At 37.4% G+C, this 24,427-nt stretch overlaps 1 protein-coding gene across 1 annotated transcript in view; it reads left to right on the forward strand.

Moving 5' to 3' along the window:
* ALDH1A1 (aldehyde dehydrogenase 1 family member A1) overlaps positions 1-11,553 on the forward strand; it is a gene marked incomplete at its 3' end in the record, with an annotated part of 34,832 nt that extends 23,279 nt beyond the window's left edge. The window contains exons 8-13 of the mRNA XM_082012763.1: positions 1,319-1,421; positions 1,988-2,172; positions 5,230-5,394; positions 7,332-7,489; positions 9,059-9,133; positions 11,481-11,553. Of these exons, the coding sequence (XP_081868889.1) occupies positions 1,319-1,421; positions 1,988-2,172; positions 5,230-5,394; positions 7,332-7,489; positions 9,059-9,133; positions 11,481-11,553 (759 nt within the window). The remainder of the gene's footprint in view (positions 1-1,318; positions 1,422-1,987; positions 2,173-5,229; positions 5,395-7,331; positions 7,490-9,058; positions 9,134-11,480) is intronic.
* Positions 11,554-24,427: the final 12,874 nt, after the last annotated feature.

Genomic DNA, 24,427 nt, shown 5'->3' on the forward strand with positions numbered 1-24,427 from the left:
TGTAAAAAATTAAACAGGCTGTGCTCTGTTCTCTTTAATTTTAACAACATAGTACGGTAGGAAGGTACTTCAGGAATCGTATTCCTGGTTCTGCACACACTTAGGTGAGGTGATACCTTTTTGGTATTTGAATGATACTGATGACCATCTGGGTGGTCTTAGAAGTGTATTTCAATATGCATCAGCTTAATAATTGAAAGAAAGGTCACTGTTAATTTTCTCTAACCTTCACTTTGAAGAACTGTGAGTGATGTGATTGAAGATTTCTCAGTGCAGGTACTATATAACCATATCCTTAACACAGTACTGTATACTATCTCTCTGTGTGCATGCTGCCAAGTGGTCTCTTAACTTCTTGGATGTACACTCCAAAGATAAATATCATTGCCTCACCTCAAGGATCAGTATACACTGAGCGCATGAGCTATGTTTAGTCTTAGAAACCTTTAGCTCTGAAGTTACAGGAAAAGAAAAACACCCAAAAACCTGACATCTGAGAAATATCCCACAGGTGTTCCCAATGGACAGTAACAACTACAATTCCCAGTGCCCCATGTCCTTCTAAAGACAGGTGGACCAGGGGGTGGTCTTTTCATAGACTTTGGTGACAGTCATCTTCTGACAGTGTAATTCAGCAGCGAAAAATGAACCCAGGAAGGCTGGCCGAAGAAGGAAGCATATCTGATCATTGCTACACATGAACAGTTACAGATCAAAGCCAGAAGGGCTACAAGCATATTTTCCCTTCACAACTTTTTCCAGGACAATTCATATGAAGTAGTGTCTTTAATTATGTCATCAATGGAAAGAAGCAGGGTAGGGGTTCTGTCTCGCAGTGTCCATTTCGTCATCTTCTTTCTTCTACAGGAGAAACTGGAATGAGTTAGCCAGGCAGGCGGTGCAGATATCTACTTTTTCTCTCATGCACTTTATGCACCAAAGGTCTTTCCCATGTATAAAACAGAGGAATTTCAACCTAATGGGAGTAACTGGCAGAGCAGAAATCAGTGCATACTTCAGATTACAGATACAAGCAAGTAGAGTGTTGGTAACCAAAAAAGCACCCGACATCTTTGGCAGTTAAGATGAGTGTGTCCAGGGAGAAACTTTTCTAGAAAGCATTCCTCGTTTGTAGACTGGGAGTCACCTGCACCCTGACTCTTCTTTTCAATTTTTTTTTTAATTTATTTTTCATTTCTACAATTACTGGGATAGTAGACAATTGTGAACTGATTTTCACTTTTGAGGAACTCAGAGAAGTGTTATTGAGGTCTTAATAAACTTTTTGAGATGAAGCTGTCTTCTCCCTACCTTTTAGGTTGGCAAACTGATTAAAGAAGCAGCAGGGAAAAGCAATCTGAAGAGAGTTACATTGGAACTTGGAGGAAAAAGTCCTAACATAATATTTGCAGACGCAGACTGTTAGTAGCTTTTTTATTATATAAACCTACTACTTTTGCAAGTCCCATGTTCTTTTTCTTTTCTTTGTCAGTGAATTATTTGTACCTGTTTAATGAAAGAGTAATTTTTAACGTTTTCTGGTCATGCCATAGTTTTAAGCTAGTTTGGCACCAAAAATTGGTGGCCTCTGAATGGATATGAACCTCTGACAACCTGTCCACCGTTACTGTAATTAAGGATCATCCTAATGCAACATGAATGCAGAACCAAAAGCAGCTAGATGGATCTCATACAGGTTTATTAACTTTCTAGCTGAATACTCCTCTTGGTACTGCTGATAGGGCAAATAATGTTGAATCTACATTTCACATAGAACAGCTGAATGTGTGTTTGTGTAGGTGTACCACGCTAGTCTTGGTAAGAGTAGCTTTGGACATAAGTAAATGGATGAATATCTGTGTTTTACAGGGCCATAAAAATAAAAAGTGCTAAAAAGGAAAATCAGCTGGAGTGACACAGGTTTGTAAAGAGTTTATGATGTGAACATTCAAGTTTATGATCTGATGAACTCTGCATTTCTTTGCAGTGGACACTGCTGTGGAATTTGCACATATTGGTCTGTTCTACCACCAGGGACAGTGTTGTATAGCAGGATCTAGGATTTTTGTGGAAGAGCCTATTTATGATGAGTTTGTTCGCCGAAGCGTTGAACGAGCAAAAAAGTATACTCTTGGGAATCCTCTGTTGCCTGGTGTACAGCAAGGCCCTCAAGTAAGTAATGTTATGTGTTTCAAATATAGCTGTGACATACATCACTTCTAAACCTATAGTTGCTTTAGTGTCAAGGCTAAATACCGTTGTGTAGGGGTTAGTCTGGAGGACCAGGAAGAAGAAACTGGAGTGATGCTTCTTTGTGCCACTATCATAGGCCTAAAGTTGAGATTTATTTATCTTTCTAGTTCCTTTTATTATGGAATGGGAACAATTATATAGGACTGAAATGCTTTGAAAAAGCGGCAATGCAACAGCTGTAAAAGTGCAAGTATGATCACCCATGTCAGAGATTGCTAACATTATATTTAAATAGTGCCATTGTAAGTGAGTAGCTTGAGGAAATAAAATTTAATAGTGTCTTTTTCCTTTTTTCACAGTGCTAGTGTTTTATTATGCTGCTCTCCATTTTAGAATATTGCACAATTAAAATGTATAATTTTTTAATTTTTCGTGCTAATATTAAAAGTTTATGTCAACAGGTTTCCCATTAAATGAATGCTAAAACGCAACGTTAAAAAACATTGCTATTACAATGTTATGGATTCAGTGGATCACATGAGAGCATTGTTAAATTAGTTTTCACCTAGAGTCTTACTCCCGTATCGGCTTATAATACAGGACATACACTTTCTTGGCAGAGCTATTACGCACTTATTTGATTGTCACAGAATAAAGGAACTGTATTACAGACAAAGCAAAAGCTGGAGACAAAGCACTCTCACACATTTGATAATGTAACGTGCTCTTCCTTGGTCATAACAGTCATTTTATGTAATCAGAGACACCAGGCTTTGGAGAATTTAAAAATAATACAGATGCTATCTTGATGTCCTGCAATGTGTCTTGCTAACAAGCTAATATGTTCAGCTGAATAAATTTAAATGCCAGAGGACAGAAAGATTGAAACAAGTAAACTCCAGGTGTCTGGTGTACAGCTAATACAAAACTAACAGGAATCCATTCTCATGTTATTGTGGCTTTACTGAGTTTGAAATTCATGCTAAAAATATAAATGAGATATAAAAGTAAACTTTTAGCAAAAAAAAAAGGAAGGTTAAACATGTAAAAAAGGCATTACTGAAAACATTTCAAAGAGCATGAAGACTCTTTCCTCCTGCAGTTTCATTTGCCTTTCTTGACCTCTTTTCTTCTTAGCAACCTTTAACAGAAATCTTAACTTTTTCACAGGTTAGCAAAGTTTGTTTTTTTAGAACTTGTATGATCCCATTTAATGGAAAATTGTAATCATGAGGTTTAGGAACATTTCTTTTGTGGTAATTACTAAATATCTCTCTGTCTTCAAATTCCGTGTTGTGTTTTGACTAACACTTTCTAGAAACACAAAATGATAGTCTGTATCAGGCATATTAACTGTGCTCTCTTGTCATAGAGACTCCTTGAAAGCTGTATTTGTCCTCTAGTTCACAGGTCCTCTGGGACAACACCTGCCCCAGGCAGCAAGTTTGGGTAATACTTCGCACAGTGGGCACCAAAGAGCCAAAGGCCCTACTGGAATGTAAAAGATCGTATATATGCTAATTCACACATTATTAAGAAAATTAATGATGGTAATAATAACAAAGGAATGACTGAGAGCAACGTGAGCTGTATCATCTAAACCTCATCTTCTATTCAAGTTGTTTATGCACAAGAGATATTTGGCCACCAGGGTAGCAGAAATTTTATGTCTTCAGCATGCAGTAAGGCAATTGTTTGAAAGCAAAATGACAAGGGGAGCTCAGCAGACTAAAAATCACCTCCTTATAAATATCCTTATAAATTCATATGCTTATAAATATAAGCTTTTATAACAGCTTTAGCTGAATAGCTGTTTAGTCTAATACACATCCAGGATTCCCAAGAGCCTTTGAAAATATTGTTGTGTTCTATAACCATGGTAATACTTGTTGCTTAAACCAAAATACGACTATTTCATTGCACAAATAAGAGAATAAGAGACATACTTACTTTACTGACTGCTGAGTATGATCACAGAGGAGAAGCTTCTTTGCAAGTCTCTCTCTAAAAGCAATCTCGGAATCTTCATGAGCCAGTGCTTGAAGAGATAGACTCTGAAATAGTGAAGGAAAGAATCATGAAAATGGAACAAATGGAAAAAAAAAAAAAAGGGTGTTAGAGGCCTCTATTAAACAAGTTTTACCATTGAGTTTTTCTTGACATAAATGTTATTATGTGTACAATTTCCCTTCAGGCCTGAAGTGGTCATTGGTTGATTTGGAGAGGGGAGGAGAGGAAATGATGTGTGATCTCTTTCTATTCCCCATTTACACTATTTCCTTTTACCCACTTTGTCACCATAAACTGGAGGGGGCTAGAGAAATATAAGCCCCTATTGTACTGACACCATAAACTCCTTTTTCAGCCAAAGGCCGTATATTTTGCTATTTGGCATATGTTGAATCTGTTGGTAGGCTTTGGTGAGTAGAGGGGCAGAGATTGTCTCCGTACCATAAACAATCTGCCATCTCTGTCTCTCAAACCACAAATGTAAGTGTCTTCATTCCACTAATAAATAAAAATGAACTGAAAAGAGCATTGAATTTCAGTTATATTTTATTGTTGCTTTTTGACTTCCTTTAATAGTTTAGGAAAACAGTATGGCCAATCTACTGCACCTAGTGAAGTACGGAAGACTCTTGCTGGCTACATCAAGCCCTCTTATTTTTGCAGAATCAAGCTCAGCATTTTTTACTTTGATGAACCTTTTGCAGTTGGCAGGAGTACTGGGATAAGTATAAAATACATTAATTTTATAGATTTTTTTCATCTTTTTTTACTAAAGAAAAACAAGATATCAGTCCCTCTACAGCTGATTCTCCTATGTGAAAATTTCTGATTACTTGTCTATTTGAGAAAAACCTGCAAAGTTTTAAGAAGGTAGTGACAAAAAAATTTGCAGGGCTCTCCAGCTGTTCCACTTCAACATATGCAATTGAACAAAGCTGGAACATTGTTAGGTTTTGGTTAATGAGTTAGAAGAACAATTGTTATCAGTGTGTGCTGTTGTCATCCCTGTAATGTATTTTCATTTAGATTGATAAAGAGCAGTTTCAAAAAATCCTGGAGCTAATTGAAAGTGGGAAAAAAGAAGGAGCCAAACTGGAATGTGGAGGAGGTCCATGGGGAGACAAAGGTTACTTCATCCAGCCAACAGTTTTTTCTAAAGTTACAGACGATATGCGCATCGCCAAAGAAGAGGTAAATAAATTCTTGCAGTCTGTACTCTCACTGCAGATTGTCTGTTAAATGTCTGTACAAAATATCCATTTAGAAGGTCAAGCGGATACATAAAAACGTTCTCAGTAAAACTGTTATTCCATCCTGGTGGTGTTTAAAATGTTTTTCTTGGTTTCTGATGCCTGTTTCACCAAGTCAGCAGAGGTGAGGGAGGGGAGTATGAGGCTGGCCTGCCAACAAAGGCTCCAGTTTAAGCTCGCAGTAGATAAGAAATGCTGCGGTTCGGACTGTTTACATCACCTCATACTGCCCATGCCTGTATCAGAGTCACGGCAACCTGTAATAGAGAAGAAAACCTTGAAGACGCAGCTTGTGAACTCTTTGCACTGTCTAAGGAGACACTTAAGTTGGTGTTTGGGCACAATATGCACCAAGCAGCTATTCTGCAGTAAGAGAAAATAGTTAGACTGTGCTTCCACAGGCATTTTGTTGGTGGTAATTACAGCAAAACAGAGTTTTGCCTCTGCAGTGTTATTTAACCTACATCAGTTGGCAGAAGTGTCTACAGAGCACTGGGGAAGCTTTTACTGACCCAGCTAAGGCAGCAGTGCCAGGGCAGCAGTGATCATCTGAAAGGAATGGGAGAGAGTGAGGAGTGCAGAGCTGCTATGGCATTGAGAAAAAAAGTTCTGTTAAACACAGCCTCAAAGTCCAGTCATGACCTCTTCTCTGTGTTTTTTTACATTCAACTTGATTAACAACTTCTGCAATTGTGCTATATTTGGTGTCCATTACACTTCATACTAGAAAGCTCCTTCAAATTTGTTACAAGTCTAGGTGTTGCTTTATATAACCAGCAATACTCATGATGCAGTCTGCAGAACTTACTTAGTACGTTCAGCAAGAGCCAGCACGCTGACTTAAATGAACACCAGAGCATCTAGAGTTAATTGTGAAGGGGATAGAGCTGTAAAACAGGAGATAGCTGTGTGAGAAGTAATTAGAATTCTTTCTGCCAGTCTGGGAGGCAGGTAGGAAACCGCACAGAGATGGGTTTCTTCACAGACCTATTAGTTTCCTTTGAGTCAACAGTACAAGAACTGTTTCTCTCACACTATTTTGAGCGTATTGAATAAAGGAACCCCAGAGAGCCAAGGCAATTAAAAGAATTTCTGGGTTCTGAAACTCACAGCTGGAACAGTGGGGGAATGTTCAGAGGTATTCTGGTGTATGTAAATCAACCCCTGCAACTTTAGTTAGAAATTAGCACTAAACACTTTCCAGGAAAATCAAGTGGAAAGCTCACGACATGTGTGAATGGAAGTAATGAGATATGGCAATGCCCCCTGCCCCACACAGCCTTGGCACTGTGTGGTGGGCATGGGCACCTCTGGCCGAGAACACAGAGCAGCGGTAGTGGGAAAACTGAGCCTGAGGGACTAATATCTCGCATCACACCCATGTGGAAAGCAGAATTACTTGGTTTTACTTGGCGTACATGCCCAGTTGTGCCGTTACTTGCAGAGATAAAAGCCTAATAGAAAGTTTAGGAGAAGGAAAAGTTGAACGTCTTTCTCAACTCTAAAACTGGAGCTGACCAAGAAGATACCAGTTGGTTGGTAACCAGTATAGATATGTAACATACTATGACTCCATTTTAACTACCTTTTACGGTGGGTGTCTTTTCATGTTCATTTTTTTGTTTTCATCATTTATAGGTTATTTAATTTATTTATTGTTTTATTAATAATTTCCCAACAGGTTATCTTGATTTGCTACAAAAATCTTGTCTTTATGTGAATCTATAGTCCTTTTTACAACACTTTTGACTGAATGAATTCAGCAATAAGGCCATTTGATAGAAATACATTTTAAAAATATAGATTACTTACAATAGTAAGTCCATATTTACTATACTATACTGGTCCATTTCATATGTTTACATGTCTCTGAAACAGATATTTGGACCTGTTCAACAAATCATGAAGTTTAAAACTATAGATGAGGTTATCAAGAGGGCAAATAATACTACCTATGGCTTAGCAGCAGCAGTTTTTACCAAAGACATTGATAAAGCACTGACGTTTGCAGCTGCTCTTCAGGCTGGAACAGTATGGTAAGTAACGGCTTTTTTAATTCTTCCTTCAGAACTGCAGGTGATAAAGGCAGTAATTGTAGGACATTTTAACCCTTCTTTGGGTGGTATACTTTTATACTTCTATTCCTTGTCATCTTTAGAGAGGTAGACTAATACCATCCTCCTGTGTCTTTCTTCTCCTCACCTTTCCATACTTAATGTGCTATTATAAACACTCCTTGTAAGTCTTCACACAATTGTCCTGTAAAAACTTGGCCTGAAAAAAGAAATCGACTTGCTAAAAAGGAAAGCAGACAAAAAGAAATACAGTGGGAATGCCACTTTCCTTTCCATTCAGGATCTGGGAATAGCCCAAAACATACTTAATTTGCAGGGATCATTTTCTGTACAGTGTAAACAAATTAATTATCTGAAGTTCTGTGGCCATTAACCGGGGCAGAACAACCACCTGTGATGGAAAAAAAAAAGATAAAATGTGGATAAAATGTGGTTAAAAAGGGAAGGAGTCACAAGTGGAGGATAACTGCTGCAAGTCCAAGGACAACTATTTCCAGAAATGGAAAAAGGCAACCTACATGAAACATGGAACTGGAAAGGCCAAGGCTGAGACATGCAAGAGTGAAAGCTTGGTGGAAAAGCAGACTGAGTCTGATGGCTACCACTGACAGAGACCTGCATTTCCCTACAGTTACCTCAATGCATCAGAATGAGAACAACCGATTTTACTCAAACAGAAAACCTGTGTCCAATTTACATTTCATCTGAATGAACTTGCAAGCAGCACAAATTCGTGCACAGGTCTTGTGACCTAAAACCATACACTTTCTAAAATAAATTAACAGTTTTGACTTAGCAGTTGGTATTCTTTAAATGGAAGAATGTTTAAAATAAAAGTGAAATCTTTGGGTTTTACTCTTATGTGATTTCTGGTTTGTCTAGGAATCCGTAACTATGAGCAGAAACTCTTTTGCTGAAATCAGTAGACTGGCAGCAGGAGAAATTATAAGATATGAAAATAGAGAATATCTGATTTGACAATGCTGTGAGACAAAAAGAGCTTCTCAGCTAGGGAGCAGAAAGCACATTTTGCCGAAGCTCTTCATACTACAAATTCCTCTGTGAAATTCCTTTCTTACTCGTCATTGTATTTTTGTTCTCAAACACAATACAGAATATGGTTAAACATTTAGTAGAACCAAACAAAACTTCCTAAATATATACTGAAGTGATCTTGAATTTACCTATTGGAAATGTACCTGAATTTACCTATTGGAAATATGACTAGTCTTTGGGTTTAGAGTTTATGCACTAGTTAGGAAGGAATTTTATCATAACTCTCAGAGAAAGATAGGACTCTCACTCTGCTTGAAGACCCTTGATGAGTGACAGAACCCTGATTGTAAATGTAGTTTCTGGTAATGTTTTATTTCTCTGAACTATGAAGTCTACATATTTTTGCAAATATGTTTCTCAGATATAGTTTGTGAATATCACCATAGTTTTTTTACAGACAACAAAAAACACTTATTTTTCAGAATTGAAAAAAAAAATTTCACACTATCAGAAGTAATTCTTCTATTCTTCCAGGGTTAATTGTTATAGTGCAATATCTGCTCAGTGTCCTTTTGGAGGATTTAAGATGTCAGGAAATGGACGAGAAATGTAAGTAAATACTTTTTAAAATGTAGATTCACAGGAATTGCAAAATGAAATTCCAAACTACAACTTTAAACATTCATAACTAGGATGTCCAGTTTGAAATTTTGTCAAATTGGTCTATGTAGTGTTTAGAGGCTTCACGTTTTCAGATATAATTTCAAGCAAAGAACTCCTCTGTAAAAACAAATAAGAAAATTACTTAGATATGCACTTTTTCAAAATGACAGTTTTTAGTATCTTGCAGTCTACTGATGTGCAAAACTGATCATTGTGTTTATGGTTTACAGTTTTTGCGTATATATAGAAAGTGTCATTTACATGAAGCTATAGATGTATATTGTTTGTGTAATCCCCTTTAAATGCTAAGTTTTTGAAAACAGAAGACGTTTCAAAATCTGTGATTTAAACAAGAGTTTTCCATTTAAAAGTCTTGTAACAACAATGTTTTTACAGTACGTTTCAACTTGATCAATAGTTATGACAAAAATAGTGTTCTGTATTCTTCAGACCTTTGGTCTTTTCCCAAACTAGATATGGAGGAGTATACAGAAGTTATAAGCAAATCAAATTCTTTCAAACTTCTAAGGTTTAGTCCAGTTTCAGTTTGAATCATGTCCTTTCTTGCCTCTATTCATCCTGATCTTCATATTAGCAAGAGAATCATATTAGCAAGTGTTACATCATGAAACATTTGATATATATACATGTTCATAATATTATGTAGGATTATGTATTCCGGGTTTTTTGGGAACGTAAATCACAAGCAGTCCTTTGTTAAAAATGCCATATATCTGGAAACAACATTACTTTTAAAGGAATTAATAAAAATCAAAATGTGTAACTTTTCCCTTTTATTAAGTCAAATGCATAGTACTTTTAATGAATAATGGAAGTAATTAAAAATATATGTGCAGGTGAAGTGCTTCAGAGCTTAATTTTCTCTTTTTTTTTCTTTTTTTTTTTAAGAGCTAAAGGCTAGGGTTTTCATGCTTGCTCATCACTGGACTCAATCTGCTCTTGATGGCAAAGTTCCCACTGACTTCAAAGCAAACAGAGTTATGCCAAGACTGAGAGCTTTAGAAAATGTCAAAATGAAAAAAAAACAATAATCTAGGCCATTACTATCAAGGACTGTTTCGCATTTGCTGAGTGCCAAAAATTAGGAGATCATCAATTCTGAATTACAGCCTTTTGCTGAAATATATTGGGGACTTATTTGCTAGAAATAACAGGAAAGCAATAATAGGCTATCATAAAGATTAATATTCTCTATTGCAGTGCATTTTGAAGGAGTTAAGCTTTTGTACAAATGAAGTTTTTCCTAATGCTTTGTTCAAAATCATATGTAGTGGACCAATAAATATATTTGTGCTAAATGGCAAGGAAGGAATTAGCACCAGATAGAAGTCTGTCATGGAAAAAAAGTTTTATAAACATGTGTCAATCAATTTTAAGAGAGGCAGAAATATGTGTGAAACAACTGCACTGAAAAAATCAAGAAGTCAGCGTGTCAAGTAATTGTTTTCCTTGAATCCCAGAATAAAATTCCCTGTATAATTCTTGGAATTATAATACCATTATGAATTAAACTACTGAATGTCACGTACTAACAGAATATCTCTTCCAAAATGAAGAGAATCAGTAAACATTTTCCCACAGAACGAAAATCCTGAGCACAGATTTCTGTTTTGCATACATATGTATCTAGTAAGATGGCAGTGAGAACTAGCTAACATTATGCTAGGCAAACCTAGCAAAACTAACTGATTTTTCTATAAAACAATCAATTATGTCTAAATAGTTTCACTGAGTCAGGTGTCAAACATCTAGGCCCACAAGCAAAGTTTATCTCATCATGTAAAACATAAAGGTGGAATCATGCTAAAAACATGTCAGTAAGATTTAAGTGCTTGTCACCGTCTGGGAGATTTCATAGTGGATTAATTTTGTACCCCATTTACTTGAGATGAAACATCTCTTCTTTGACTCTGGAGAAAACTCTTGACATCAGGGGAAGGTCTTTGCAAATATCTTGTTGAGCATGCTTGTGAAGACCTAACGTGCCTGATTTGCTGCACAGAACCACAGTTTAGAAATGCACTAAACTGATTAAATGCCATTCTTTTGCACAGAAATGAAATGCTCTCTACCACTTTTCTCAGGATACAGTTGCTGTAGCTTTTCAAAAGGCTTCCAGCAGCAGTCTAGCTGCACAGATGTCCTCTGAATATGTCCAGTATACTTGTAATATATCTGACCAATTGCACAGCACCACCGAAAATCCCATCCAGGACATAACTCATATAAAAAGCATTAGCATAAATATTGCTCTTGGTTCTCTTTTATCTAGGGGAGAATATGGACTTCATGAATACACAGAAGTTAAGACTGTCACAATCAAAATCCCACAGAAGAACTCATAATGCTGCTTGAGGTGCAGAATTTAACAGCTTCAAATTAATCCGTAAAGGTTATCTGAATTCTGAAAAGTTTTATATCCCAGATTATTCATTAACTTTTTTTGCTTTCTGACCGTATAAGAGATACTTCCTTACATTAACAATATGAAGAATAATGTAGAAAATTGTAATATGACTAACTGAGAAAAGGAAACTTTAATGTCTGTTACATAGCTAACTAATTTTGAAATTCATGTTCAGAAAGAACTATTTTTTATTTTCAATCGAAGGTCTCTAGTGGTATGAAAGTATTCCTTTTTCAGTATATCCTACAGGTACAGTTTGAATTTATGTGCTCTTCTAAATGTTAGATGGCAAGCTCTCTTTGCATTTTCTTTTCTTTGTGGCCTTAACAAAAGCACTTATGGGTAGTTAGCAAATAGATGTTTTCCTGTGTCCTTCAAAAATAATGGACTTCTAGATAAATTTCTTAGACTACTGAATTTGTTCATCATTCTACACAAATGTAATCGGGATAATATTAAACAATATTAAAAAACACGTTCAAAACCTAATATTCCTCCTTTCATTAGTCTTTTCTATTACACTGGTTTACCCCAAGGGCACTAGGCAGCACATATTTTATATTCTTAAAGAAGCACTACTGTCTCAATGCGTCTTCAGAAGTATACTATATTTGCCGTATGGAGACTAAAGTCCCTAATTCTTTGGCAGTATTCTAAATGGAAGTATATGAACACACAGAACACTGGACAATTTGCAAAGAGCCAGCCCTTGGCTTTGTGGTGATAAGTATATTAAAAAGTCTTAACAGAAAACAAGCAAGAAATATTGAAGAGAAACTAGAGAAGGGGTGGTGAGGGCAGGCAATCTCCTTTGTGATTTATACCTGCACCATTTTTCCTGTACTCATATACCTGCATGTAACTTGCAAGTTTTCCTCCCTCCTCTTTCCTCCTCTAGTCCATTGCTTCTTTTCATCTTTTTTCCTCAACCTCTCTTTTTCATAAAGTTGCTTATTCTCATAAAGGCACTCTGCAGACATACATGTCCCAAGCTGGTCACAACCTCTCAGGTCTCTCTGTCTGTGCACCTTCAGTGCTTCACAACTCTCTGCCAGAGCAGCTATCAGCACCCTCCGACGGCCACTCACCATCAGCAGCCACCAGATAAGCTCTGAGATAGTGGTCTACAGACTCCAAGTACAGTAATTACATATCATACTTTCTCTGGGCTGAATCCAGAGTCACAATTCATCTCTTGTTAGAGAGGGTCAGCCTCATGTTTAGCCTTAATTACAACCTTACGTACAAGTTCTGCCCATTTGTGAGAACATAGCACACCACATATTTTTAAGCAGCAAGTATGGAGAATTTGCACAGTGTTGAAAGGAAAGAGGTTTTGTTCATTTGGATACGCTTGTCAATTTTTTTTTTTTTTTTTATAAGATGATTAAAACAAAACCCAGATCAGGCTTTCACCTTACAACTCTTCTCTGGATGCCTTTTTTCATGAAGTTAAGAACTGGACATAAGATTTGTCTATCTTTCCACCAACCTCTACATTACCTGTTCTTGAAAGGTGTCAACTACAGATCTCATACATTTGCCCTCTGAAATAATTTCATTAGCGATAATTGCCAAACAAACCCAATCCTGGTCCCATATCAAGAAACACGTAACAAAATAATAGAAAAGTGAAAAGAAGGAAGAGCAAACCTAAAGTAAAAATGTACCGTGGCAATAATTAGCAGAGATTGTTCAGCAGAGGAAAGTGTACAGAATAAAGCACAGAAATCAAACTAAATGCCAAATAAAGTGAAAAGAAAACAAAAATCCTAAAGAAATAAAATGCAGAGAAGAAAAGAATGCCAAAACACTCAGAAATACTCGTGAAGTGGTAATGAATACAGTGTTAGAGAAAACCTGAATACAATGAAAGATTAACTACGTTAAAAGAGACCAAAAGTAGTATGTAGAGCAGGTATGGGTCTTCATAAATCTCTACTGTCCAAATTCTGCTTTTACTGAAGTCAATAGTAGAAGTCTCAAAGGAGAACAAATAAGCCAAATAACAGTAAGTCTGTATTTGCATTTTGGTTTGGACCAGGAGTGCGCTTCTGAAATTATATTCCTGACCATCCCCACTTACCTGCTTTCATTCACATGGAAGAGTGAACCAGGGGAGCAAAACTGGGTGCCTTTTCGATGACACTAGGCCGGAATACACACACTTGGCCTGTGTCTGGTATGGTTCAACTACTAATACTAATAACCATTCAGGTCTTAGAAGCAGGCTAGGGCTAGTCTGAAGCAACTCCTCTCTGAATGTGCACTATGTGGGCAGTTGGTTCACATTTCCTCACAATGTCCTTTGGCAGCATAGGACTGCAAATTCGGTACTACCAGATTATGCTGCTGCAAGCACAAGCAAAGAATGATTTTGAAATATAACCCAGGGAAAGGGAAACCCCAGCATAGAGTGGTATAAGACAAGGATCAACTCAACGCTTGCATGCATATATGTATTCTTCTTTACAATGCCTAAAATATTTTAATACTGTTCTCAATGATATTATAAATCTATTTCAGTTCTTGTTTGATAGTGTCTTTCTCTTATTTACAGGTACAAGAAAGCTGGCAATGGTCTTGTTTTGTTGATTTACGTGTTTCAATGTGATAAATATGTAGCATCTAGTAGTGACTTTAAGCTCTCATTTTTTCAAAAGCCTTGGCTTAGAGAGGTGTTTCCATACGTACATTATACAAGTAAGAGAGAGAGAGAGGGAGAGAAGAGCAAAAGAAAACAAAGACTCTTATTCAACCAAGGTGAAACACCCAACTTTTTCATCAGAGCCAAGTACAGCTTTGGGTTAATCTGATGACACACTGAAGTTGTTCCCAAGAGTGCCAATGTAAAGAGATACACCTTTTGGCATCTAGTAAGTTTAAGGAATTCAATATATGTGTGTTTGCCTAAAGCACTTGAGATGTGTTTGAAGGAGGCAAACGAGGGCTCAATAAATTGCATAGTCGGTGTACCTTATAAGAGCACATCAGTTCACAGTGCATAGCAAAAGTGTCCAACCCAGAAGAATTTCAGCACATGGTCCCATTTGTTCCTCAACAACCTGGTTAGTAACTCAGAGTCAAGGTCAGGAATGGATTTCTCTCCACAACGCACACAGTATTAGTAATAATATGATCTCTGTGCAAGTACAATAAATGTCCTTTCACAATTAAGAGTGTTTGTAACTGTGCTCATAGTATTAAAGACAACATATGACAGTAAAATATCTTTGCTATGTCTTTGAGTTATACCTGCACATGGGTATGGTGGCTTAAGATCATGCAGTCTGGGCAGGAAAAAAAGAGGACTTAAACTCCGCGAACATTGCACAGGTAATTAAGGAGGCCTTTTCTTCCTGGGCTTGAATCACTATCATGTTACTCCTGTTACATGCCAAAACAGCACCATTGAAATTTACTGGGATGAAACATGAGAAGAGCAATAGTTGATCTCTATGTAAATATTGCCTATAACGTTAGTGAAGTAGCAGTCAGCATTTTACAGAGAATAAAAATTAACAAGAGAAGTAAACTTGCTGTAGTTACTTTCAAAGCACCTGAAAACTGACTGCTACAGTCAGCAGCAATTACTAGATTTATACTTTATGTTTGGATTGAAACGGTGATATTTTTCGTATAGTTCTCCACACAGTGGGTGCCTGAGTAAATAATCCACAGCAAAATCACAGCAGATTTGAATGGGACTATTTCTTTTTACAGTGAACTACCTTTCTATCCCCTTAACACTATTGAATTCTGTGAGTGCATACCTTTAATTTTCGTAAAAGTATGACCAAAGGGATGTTTTTCATCTTTGTTGGAAAGTTGTTTTTTTCAGGCAATTTTATACCATATAGAAAAGCAAGTCCAAGAAACTTGGGGTCCTTAAAGCCATTGTTTTTCTGTCAGGGAGGCCATCCCTGCCCCTCCCCTGCCCTTGCCCCACTGTTTTTCTTTTTAAGAGAGGGGAAGCTGTTGAATGGCAAGAGTGGGATAGAGGGACCCTCAGGCTATTTCAGTCAAAATGGTAAGGAATTCTTATTCTGTCTCAAGAAAGAAAATTACTGATAATCCTCAACTGCCAGATATCCAGGTCTTAAGACAGACAAGAGAAGATATGGAAAAAATATTCAGAGCAAGAAAGGCATCTGGCATGGATAAGGAGTGAAAATTCCCTGATGAAGTAGGTTTTAGGAAGGAATTTAAAAGATGTGAGATCTTGGCAGGCCAAAGGGCTTGGGGGGAGGAGAGTGGGATATTCCAACTGGGACACAAAAGACAAGAGCGGAGAAGACAAGTGCAAGAAAAAGGAGAAAGGAAGGGAGCAATACCAGAATTATAAGGAGTATGACGAGAAATGAAAGCAAAGCTGAGGATGACCTTGATATTCTGTAAGATCTCACTGTAAGACCTCATTATAATTCTGTAAAAGTTAACATGAAGGGCTTTAATAGATGAAGTGTCCTTTCTCCAGCCCTTCCATCATCATGCTTGCTGTCAGATTGTATTTGTCCTGCCTGATACTTCTGTGCTCCCTCTCCTCATTCAAGTCATGCTCCAGTTGTCTTGGTGTTCATGTTGTCTTCCATCTATTCCCCTACTGAAAAGTGAGATGTAAATAACTCCTTATTAGGAAAAGTCCACTTTAAAATAAAGCAGCAAAAACAGTGTCTCTGAAAATTTGGGAATAATAGCTCCCTGTGAACTTAGTGGGAGGCCCTAAGGACTGAATTATAACCTTTGCTGTGCTGAGAGAAAAACAGTGACTTGATGAATATACTGCTCTGGAAACAAAAGTTAAAGATCTGGAAGCACAACATAAACTGACTCAGTTAAATAAAATGCTGCATAGTCTTGTAGGAAGGACATAAATCCCTTGCTGCATAAAAAATTGGACAGGCATAAAGATCCAATAAACAGAACTGAGTATCGGGTGGTTTGACTGTTGAAAATCCAACTCATGAAACAGTCCTCAAAGGGAAGCAACAAAGATGATTCATACACAGTATAATAAACTAGCCATGCAAGAGAAAGAGACCACAGCTGCTTTTACACGTGACTAGCAGGATTGCAGAGAGATTTGGGAGAAGTATTAACCAAAACACAGTATGATTTTCCTTGATGGGAGCAGAATAGAAGTAGCTAACTCTTCCAAGAAAAGTTATTGGTACTAAGGGTTGTTTAGAAACAAGCAAGCTAGAAAAGGCAGCAGCAAGGAGAGGGTTTGTTTTATTATTTTAGTTTATATCATCACATTGCTTATAGTTTTATGTGGAGTATAAGATTACAACTGAATAATAGCTTGACAATTACAAATGCTTAATACACACCAGTCCATGATGAGTCTGGACATAAAGAGCAATTTGACAAACTCTGACAAGCATTTCAAGTTATTAAACAAGCCACTGCAACTGGGCACCATTCTCTTACCGTCAGTGCAGAAAAATCCCTTAGCCACCAGTACCTTTTTCATGGACTATTAAGAAGCTTTCATAATATAGCATGATCCATATAGTACAAACCCAGCTGTGGCAAACAGGATAATGCCTTTGTATCATCATACCTTGCCAAATGGTACAAGCTGTTAAAGCATTACCTATGGGGTCCTTGCATGTTGGTGACTCCAGTAATATGAATTCTACATTCATTTTGAATAAAGTTCCTTATTACACATAGTGACCATGTTTAGGACAGAGGAGCACACCGTGTGGAGACAGTAAGAATGAGCCTGGCAAAATTTGAGCAAGATTAGAGATTTATTGCCCTTGGAGGAGAAGAATGTCTGACAGGCAAATAAGTGAACCAAGTGACAGTAAGTAACACTGTCCACAATTAACTATATTCAAGAACCAAGACTTTGTATGAGTCTGAAGGAAGAAATGTGTCATGTGAACATTGTATTTGGACTATAAATACGTCCCATGCATAGACACATCAACACATATTTTAGAACTCTTATTATGAACAAACAGCACATATTGCTAAGCATTGTGCCTGTTAGAAAGCTGACTCTCACATAGAGAATGTTTGACCCTGCTTATCCACTGTGTTGATGACAATCTTTAAAAGACACAAGATTCTGTGGCCTTCTCCATCCCCAGAAATCCTCAAGGAAAATAATCCATGCAAGTTATATTCTATAAACCCTCATCATCAATCAGCTGAGCACTTATTTTCAACACAGTGCATGGGCCCACATACTGCACATTGGTCAAGTTCAAACTACAGGGGAAAATGACAATGCATACATTTGGATGATGAATTAACACAAGAAAACCATAATCTGTCTACAGATATTTATCCAGCAGAGGATTACGATGGATATATATAGTAAACACTCATTGAAAATTACTTATTCAATATTAATATACTAATTATTATTCAATATTCTTAACCTATTGTTTTCTCCTAGTGGTGAATTTCCAGGGAAAATCAGTCTTCTATTTCTTCTATGTGTACTAAGTCAAAATTTTCTAAAATAAATGTACATATTTATTTTTTAATGTCCTGAGTAATAAAGGGATCCTGTTTGTTGAATATGGGAGGCCTTGGGCACAGGTTAGCTTTAGCTAGCAGAATTAATCTGAAGTCAGCTCCACATACCCACATGTCATGAGGGAGATTCAATCTGAAGGAGGAAGGCTATACAAGCGCTCACCATTAATGCTGTTGTGCTTCAGGAATCTAAAGGCAAAACATGATTAGAAGGAGGTGGAATCTTATACAAGAGCAAGTTAAACAGCAGAACAACAAAAAAGCTCTTGGTTACAAAGCGCCTTCTCCATGCCACCTGCTGGCTGCCTGTTCTCAGGCTTGAGGGGGAACAATCACAGTCAAAGTAACAGTAAGGGAGTAGAGAACAGGAGTACCCCCAGCTCACATAACCAAATTCCATTCTCAGAGAAAAACCAAAACATGTATCTTCTCTGTTAGTCTCCCCTTAGGGCATCTAATGTGCAATGGGAAAAGCGGCAAGGTTTCTACTACTTCAGCCTCCTTCCTTTGATGCACTTAGTCCCCTGTGCTCCATGGCTACCTCTCTGTTAACACCTATATAACGGAGGTGTTTAATACGAGATTTCCATGTTGAATGCCATAATAAATAATTTCAATATGATTGAAAAATACAATTGTGGAGTTATTTAAATGGACAATTAGCCATGGTACTATAGAAATGGGTTTTAAATAACAAGACTCTCCATAGAGCTAAAGAAACTTCACAGTCTAATAAAAAGCATGTTTCATTCCTTGTATTTTGCTGATTTGTTGATGGAAAGGTTAGGTTTCATTATGTTTCTCTCTAGATCTCAGCAAACAAGCAGAAGCAAACAATTGGTGCCATTAACACTAAGGAGAGATTAATCTCCATGAGAAAGTATCCTAGGAACATAAACCTTACTCTCAGAAGAGCAAGGTGTGTGTGTTTCATTCACAATATATTTCCTCAGCCTGCACTGTGTCACTGTACTCCTCTTCAGAGAGGTCTTAATTATCTTTAACAAAAGGAAAAATGTCCATGCATTACATTATTCACCAATACAAGACAGATCATGTCTGACAATACATCTTTTTCTCAGGAATCACATACTATTGTTTTATTTTCTGGATGTGATGCACTAGTCACCACCAAACAAGGGAGCCCTTGCAAAACCTTCAACATTTTATCTGTCACTTTTCCCTGCCTCCGTGAATATGTAGGCTGAATAGTTAACCTCCACTGGTTTATTCACTGCTAGAAATAAGGCTGCTTAAGTATGTGGTTTTACAGACACTGGGACACTTTTCAAACTTTATTTAGCCAAATGACTAATTTTTTATGAGATTTATTTGTTGCACATATTTACTTCCTATTTGCTTCATTCTTATTTTTTTCTGTAAATACTTTGCTTACAAAAAACAACATTTAAGTAGTAGCCCTGCGCAACTGATACACAAATATAAGTTTATATGTAAGTCATTGTATTATGGAGTGTATCTACAAGATATTATTACACAAGGTATATTTACAAGAATGTGGCAGAATTTTATTTCATAAAAGGAGATTATGACAATTAAAAACTTTTACATACTTGACATATAGGAAGAAAAATATATATGCTTTCTCCTTCACAGCAAACATACCTGTCCAGATCAAGGTCATAGCAATTTCAGTGCCTCCTTTTGTGCTTACCTCCCTAGTACACAAGCAGCTGCCTGGGAGAAGAGTGGGGTGAATCAGTTTGACTCAGATCTTTCTGTGGTTTTATGTCGCTATTGCAGCTGGAAAGAAGAGATTCACAGCTCATTAAGAGTTCCTTCACGTCATATGAAGAGCTGTATGGGAGAAGCTAGCTGTGTATTAAAGCAATCGATTCCTAAAAGACTGAAACTTTCCATAAGCCCCAAATCTAGCAGAGAGTGATATCATTTTTGACCGTTAAATCAAGCACTTGGCACTGCCTATGCTGGCACTGACTTGTCGACGACAGAGACCAGCCTGAACACTGTATAGCCTATAAAAAATTTCAGTCTCACCCACAAAGAGCCTTGTTAAACTGAAGATTTCTACACATGTCAGCTGCCACTAGCATTAGTTTTGACAGCTCCGGACATCCATGTGATTCAGGTAAACACCTCCTGTGAGCATTGCTATGCTCTGAAGAGAAGAATCAGTTATTCGTTGCGGGCTGGTGCTTTACTGCCTCATGGCTGCTTGCATGATGTTACTGCTTTAACTTCCAAAAGCATGTCGTATCTGAAAGATGCATTTTAGCTCTTCAATTTTTAAACAAACCAAATGGACACCTTTAAAACTAGTCTTTCTCTTGAATGCTTCATAGAATAAATTATTTTGAAGGTGAGACTTTTAATAATGGTATTCAACCACGGAAATGTATAACAAATGTGAAGACAGAAAAAAGAGCACACCGGTTGAGAGAATCCAGAAACAAGTTAAATATTTAAAACTAAAATTCTCATTGTATAAATAAGACATTACATGATTAAACAGAAAATATCTGTTTACTTTTTAGTCATTGTGCTCTCTGTGAGAAAACTTGCTGCTCTGAAGTACCGATGCACAAGTCTGTGAGTGTGAGTGGCAATGTATATTTGCACAACCACCTGGCAAAATCCATAATGCTAAGGTCAATTCTTGTTCATAATAATCAGATGAAGGTAGAGGGACTCCAGTGAATAACGTGGACAAGATTTTATCTTTAAAAATAAAACTCAAAAAAAAAATATCAGGAGCAAAGATGCAAAGTAAATTAAGAATCTTTACTGAGTAAGGAGAAAATACATATGCCCATGGAAAAGATATGCTAGCAGAAAAGTCAACAGGGATTTGATGCAGAAAAACATATTGAACCTTATGCAGTGATAGAAAGAAAATGTCTCATATTATGTAATAGGCTGGAAAATTAAGGTAGCTGCAACATTTTAGCATTTGTAAGAATGAACTTTTGGTTACAACATTTGAAAGTGACAATAAATTAAACATTCTATCACATAATATTTTTCAGTCATCTTCTAAGAAGTCCAGCTCCTAAGCTTTATAGTTCTTACTCATATATTTCCTTAAGGAATACATATCCCAGAAAGCTAGAGATCAGCATATATTTGAAGAATTTAGAATTGTGAAAAAAAATTACATGGAACAAACTCAGACAGATTCAGAGAATTCACAGGTAAGATTATAATTAAAAGAAATGCAGATACATAGGGCAGAAAAGCCACCATGTGGCTCTCAGACACCCATAACTTCTACAGCGATACCTTATAGTTAGCAAAGGAGAAGCCATTTGAGAATCTATGTAGCCAGATTAGAGGAACTACTTTATTTAACTTAATTTATGTTTCAGTTCTTTATATTTTCTCTTTTCTTGTCAATACTGTCAATACTTAAGAAATAGATGTGTAAAAGAGTGGAGTCATTCACAGATAACCTACTGATGGGTAGGATGTCATTCAGATCAATCTTTGATGGACGTAATTATTAATGTGGATCTCAAGAAGGCTTTGAACAATGGCTTATCTGTGAAATCTGATCCCACTACTATGATATTTGTGACAGATGGGTCTTGTCTCTTCACAGTAAATATATTTTTCCTTTGCCATAATGCAATACAAACACTTCCTCAACAAAGAAAAATATATTTATATATGAAGAAAAATAATCTGTCACAAGAATAACTCCAGAAAGATTTATATAAAGGAAATGTTCCTAGCCTCGAGGAGGTGATGGCACATTACTTTAACTTGCTTCTTCTGTTAGTGAAATAAGAAACACATGAATGATAATAATATAGTTACCACAGAACCAGGAAGGATTCTATTTTAACCTAGGACTGAAATATTCTTTATTTCATTATCTGCCTGGGAGAAAATCATACTTTTTATGCCACAATCCCATATAAATTATGTGTAGAACTACAGTACAATTGAGTTAAATTTTTTTAAAAAAAAAAACTTTTTTTTTTTCAATTTAATCTTCATTGAAATCCCTCCTAGAACACAGCTGTGAACACCTAGGTGAGTGACAAAATAGCATAAAAGTTACCTTGCTCAAGGCTGCGGTCTAACTGGAAGACACCTGCTGTCCGTGAACATTTCCAGGAGGAGTCCTGAGTTCTCAGTATCCAAGTGGACATATTAAGAACATTGAAATTAATTCTGCAAAATCTTGTATCCTAAGCACTGAGCTAATAGTTGCAAAATAGTCAAGAGTAATGGGACAACTAAGCATAGCACAGACTAGGGGCCAGATTCCTGCATTTGCAGGGAATAGTCCCTATACTCACTAGGCTCTGGAGTCATTCTGACTCAACCTCTGGCACAAGGATGCTTTGTTGCAAGTGGAACAGCAGAAAGTTCACCACATGTACAGAGACAGTCCCAATCACGTGAAATGTAGCATGAGTGACTCTGCTATGTATCTTTGGCACATCATAAAACATCACAGAAAAATAATCCTGCAGAAGTAATAGAATAATGCTATCTATGAATACAGTGAAAAAAAATTATCCTGATGATGCTGGTTCTCATATTCATACTTCCCTGGAATTAGCTTTCTTTATTTCTCGCTGTGAGATTCCCCTACTATTTTAGTTTGCCTGTGACTCCTAGGGGACAGAAAGAACTTACTCCACATTGCACAGTGGTAGCTGGAGTTAAGGTGATACTTGAATTTTCTAGTACAATGCTAGAGGTTGTCTATGGGAAGTATTGTTTGCAGCTGTACATTTATTTGTTATAGTTAACTGAAGTACAAAGTGGGGACTGGATATACCACTGCTGTGCTCGGAACTTGGCTACCCCTCTGCCTTATATTGCATTGGAAAGAAAATCCTTCCTGCACCTTCATGCTTGTTTTGTGTTAGGGAACCAAAATGTGTAGCCTGAGGTATCCTTGATCCTGTTCACCCATGATGTGGAAAAGAAGGGAGAAGTACCTGTAACTTCCTGCAACGAATGACACAGCTGTCATTTTTTGAAGCTGTGTTTCACTTACCTATGTGGGCAGTTTGTACGAGGCAGGACCACCTCTCCTTCCACCTTATTCTGTGGCAGATTATAAAGGCTGTGACTTTCTCTTTACTCATAGCTCTGCAGGTAATATCTCATTATTGTGGTGTTTGGGCCATTACAAATGCTCCATGACATGGTATACTGCTGGATCCTTTGCAGAGCTCTTTGCTACCTGCACCAAGGGAATAACAATTTACAGCTTGTCCAAATATCTTTGCTTTACAAAAACATTTCCCAAATTATTCTGGATAAGGCTTTTCTATCTGAATATTAACACAGATTTATGTATTTATCCAGCAAAACGTAAAAGTGTTACTCAATTGCTTTAAATAAGACACATAAGACAGAGGGTATTATTTTGCCCTCCCGAATACAGGCTCCTGAAATGAAAACTTACTCTAATGAACTTTGCACTTTCCATAGAGCGCAAGAGCTCTCAATGCTCAGATATGAGGAAGCAGGAAAAAAAGGCAAGAGACCTGCATGGATGAGTTGAGACCTGCTGGTCAAACTGAAGGACAGGAAGGAAATGCACGGGAGGTGGAAGCAGGAACAGGTATCCTGGGATGATTACAGGGACGCTGCCCAGTTGTTTAGGCATGGAGTCAGGAAGGCCAAGTAGTTGCTGTAGCTGAACTTGGCAAGGGATGCAAAGAACAATAAGAAAGTCTTCTACAGGTATGTCAGACAGAAAAGGAAAGTCAAAGAAGGCGTAGACAACTTGATAAGCGAGACTGGCAGAGTGATAACAACGGATGAGGAGAAGGCTGAGATACTCAACAACTTCTTTGCCTCAGTCTTCACGGGCAGTCACTCTTCCCACACCTCTCAAGGGTATGGCCTGCAAGACAAGGACTGGAGGAGCAAAGTCCCTCCCACTGTAAGTGAAGATCAGGTTTGAGACCACCTGAGGAACCTGAACGTGCACAAGTCTATAGGACCTGATGAGATGCATCCCGGAGTCCTGAGGGAATTGGCTGATGTCATTGCCAAGCCACTCTCCATGGTATTTGAAAAGTTATGGCAGTCAGGTGAAGGCCCTGGAGACTGGGGAAAGGGAAACATTGCACCCATTTTTTAAAAGGCTAGCAAAGAGGACCCTGGAACTACTGATGCGTCAGCCTCACCTCTGTGCCTGGGAAGATCCTGGAACAGATTCTCCTAGAAGCTATGCTAAGGCCCATGGAGGACAGGGAGGTGACTCGAGGCAATCAGCATGGGCCCCCAAGGGCAAGTCCTGCTCGACCAATCTACTGGCCTTCTATGGTGGAGTGACTACATCCGTGGACAAGCGAAGAGCT

Source organism: Phaethon aethereus, assembly GCF_964289735.1.
Source record: "Phaethon aethereus genome assembly, chromosome: Z".
Taxonomy (NCBI): domain Eukaryota; kingdom Metazoa; phylum Chordata; class Aves; order Phaethontiformes; family Phaethontidae; genus Phaethon; species Phaethon aethereus.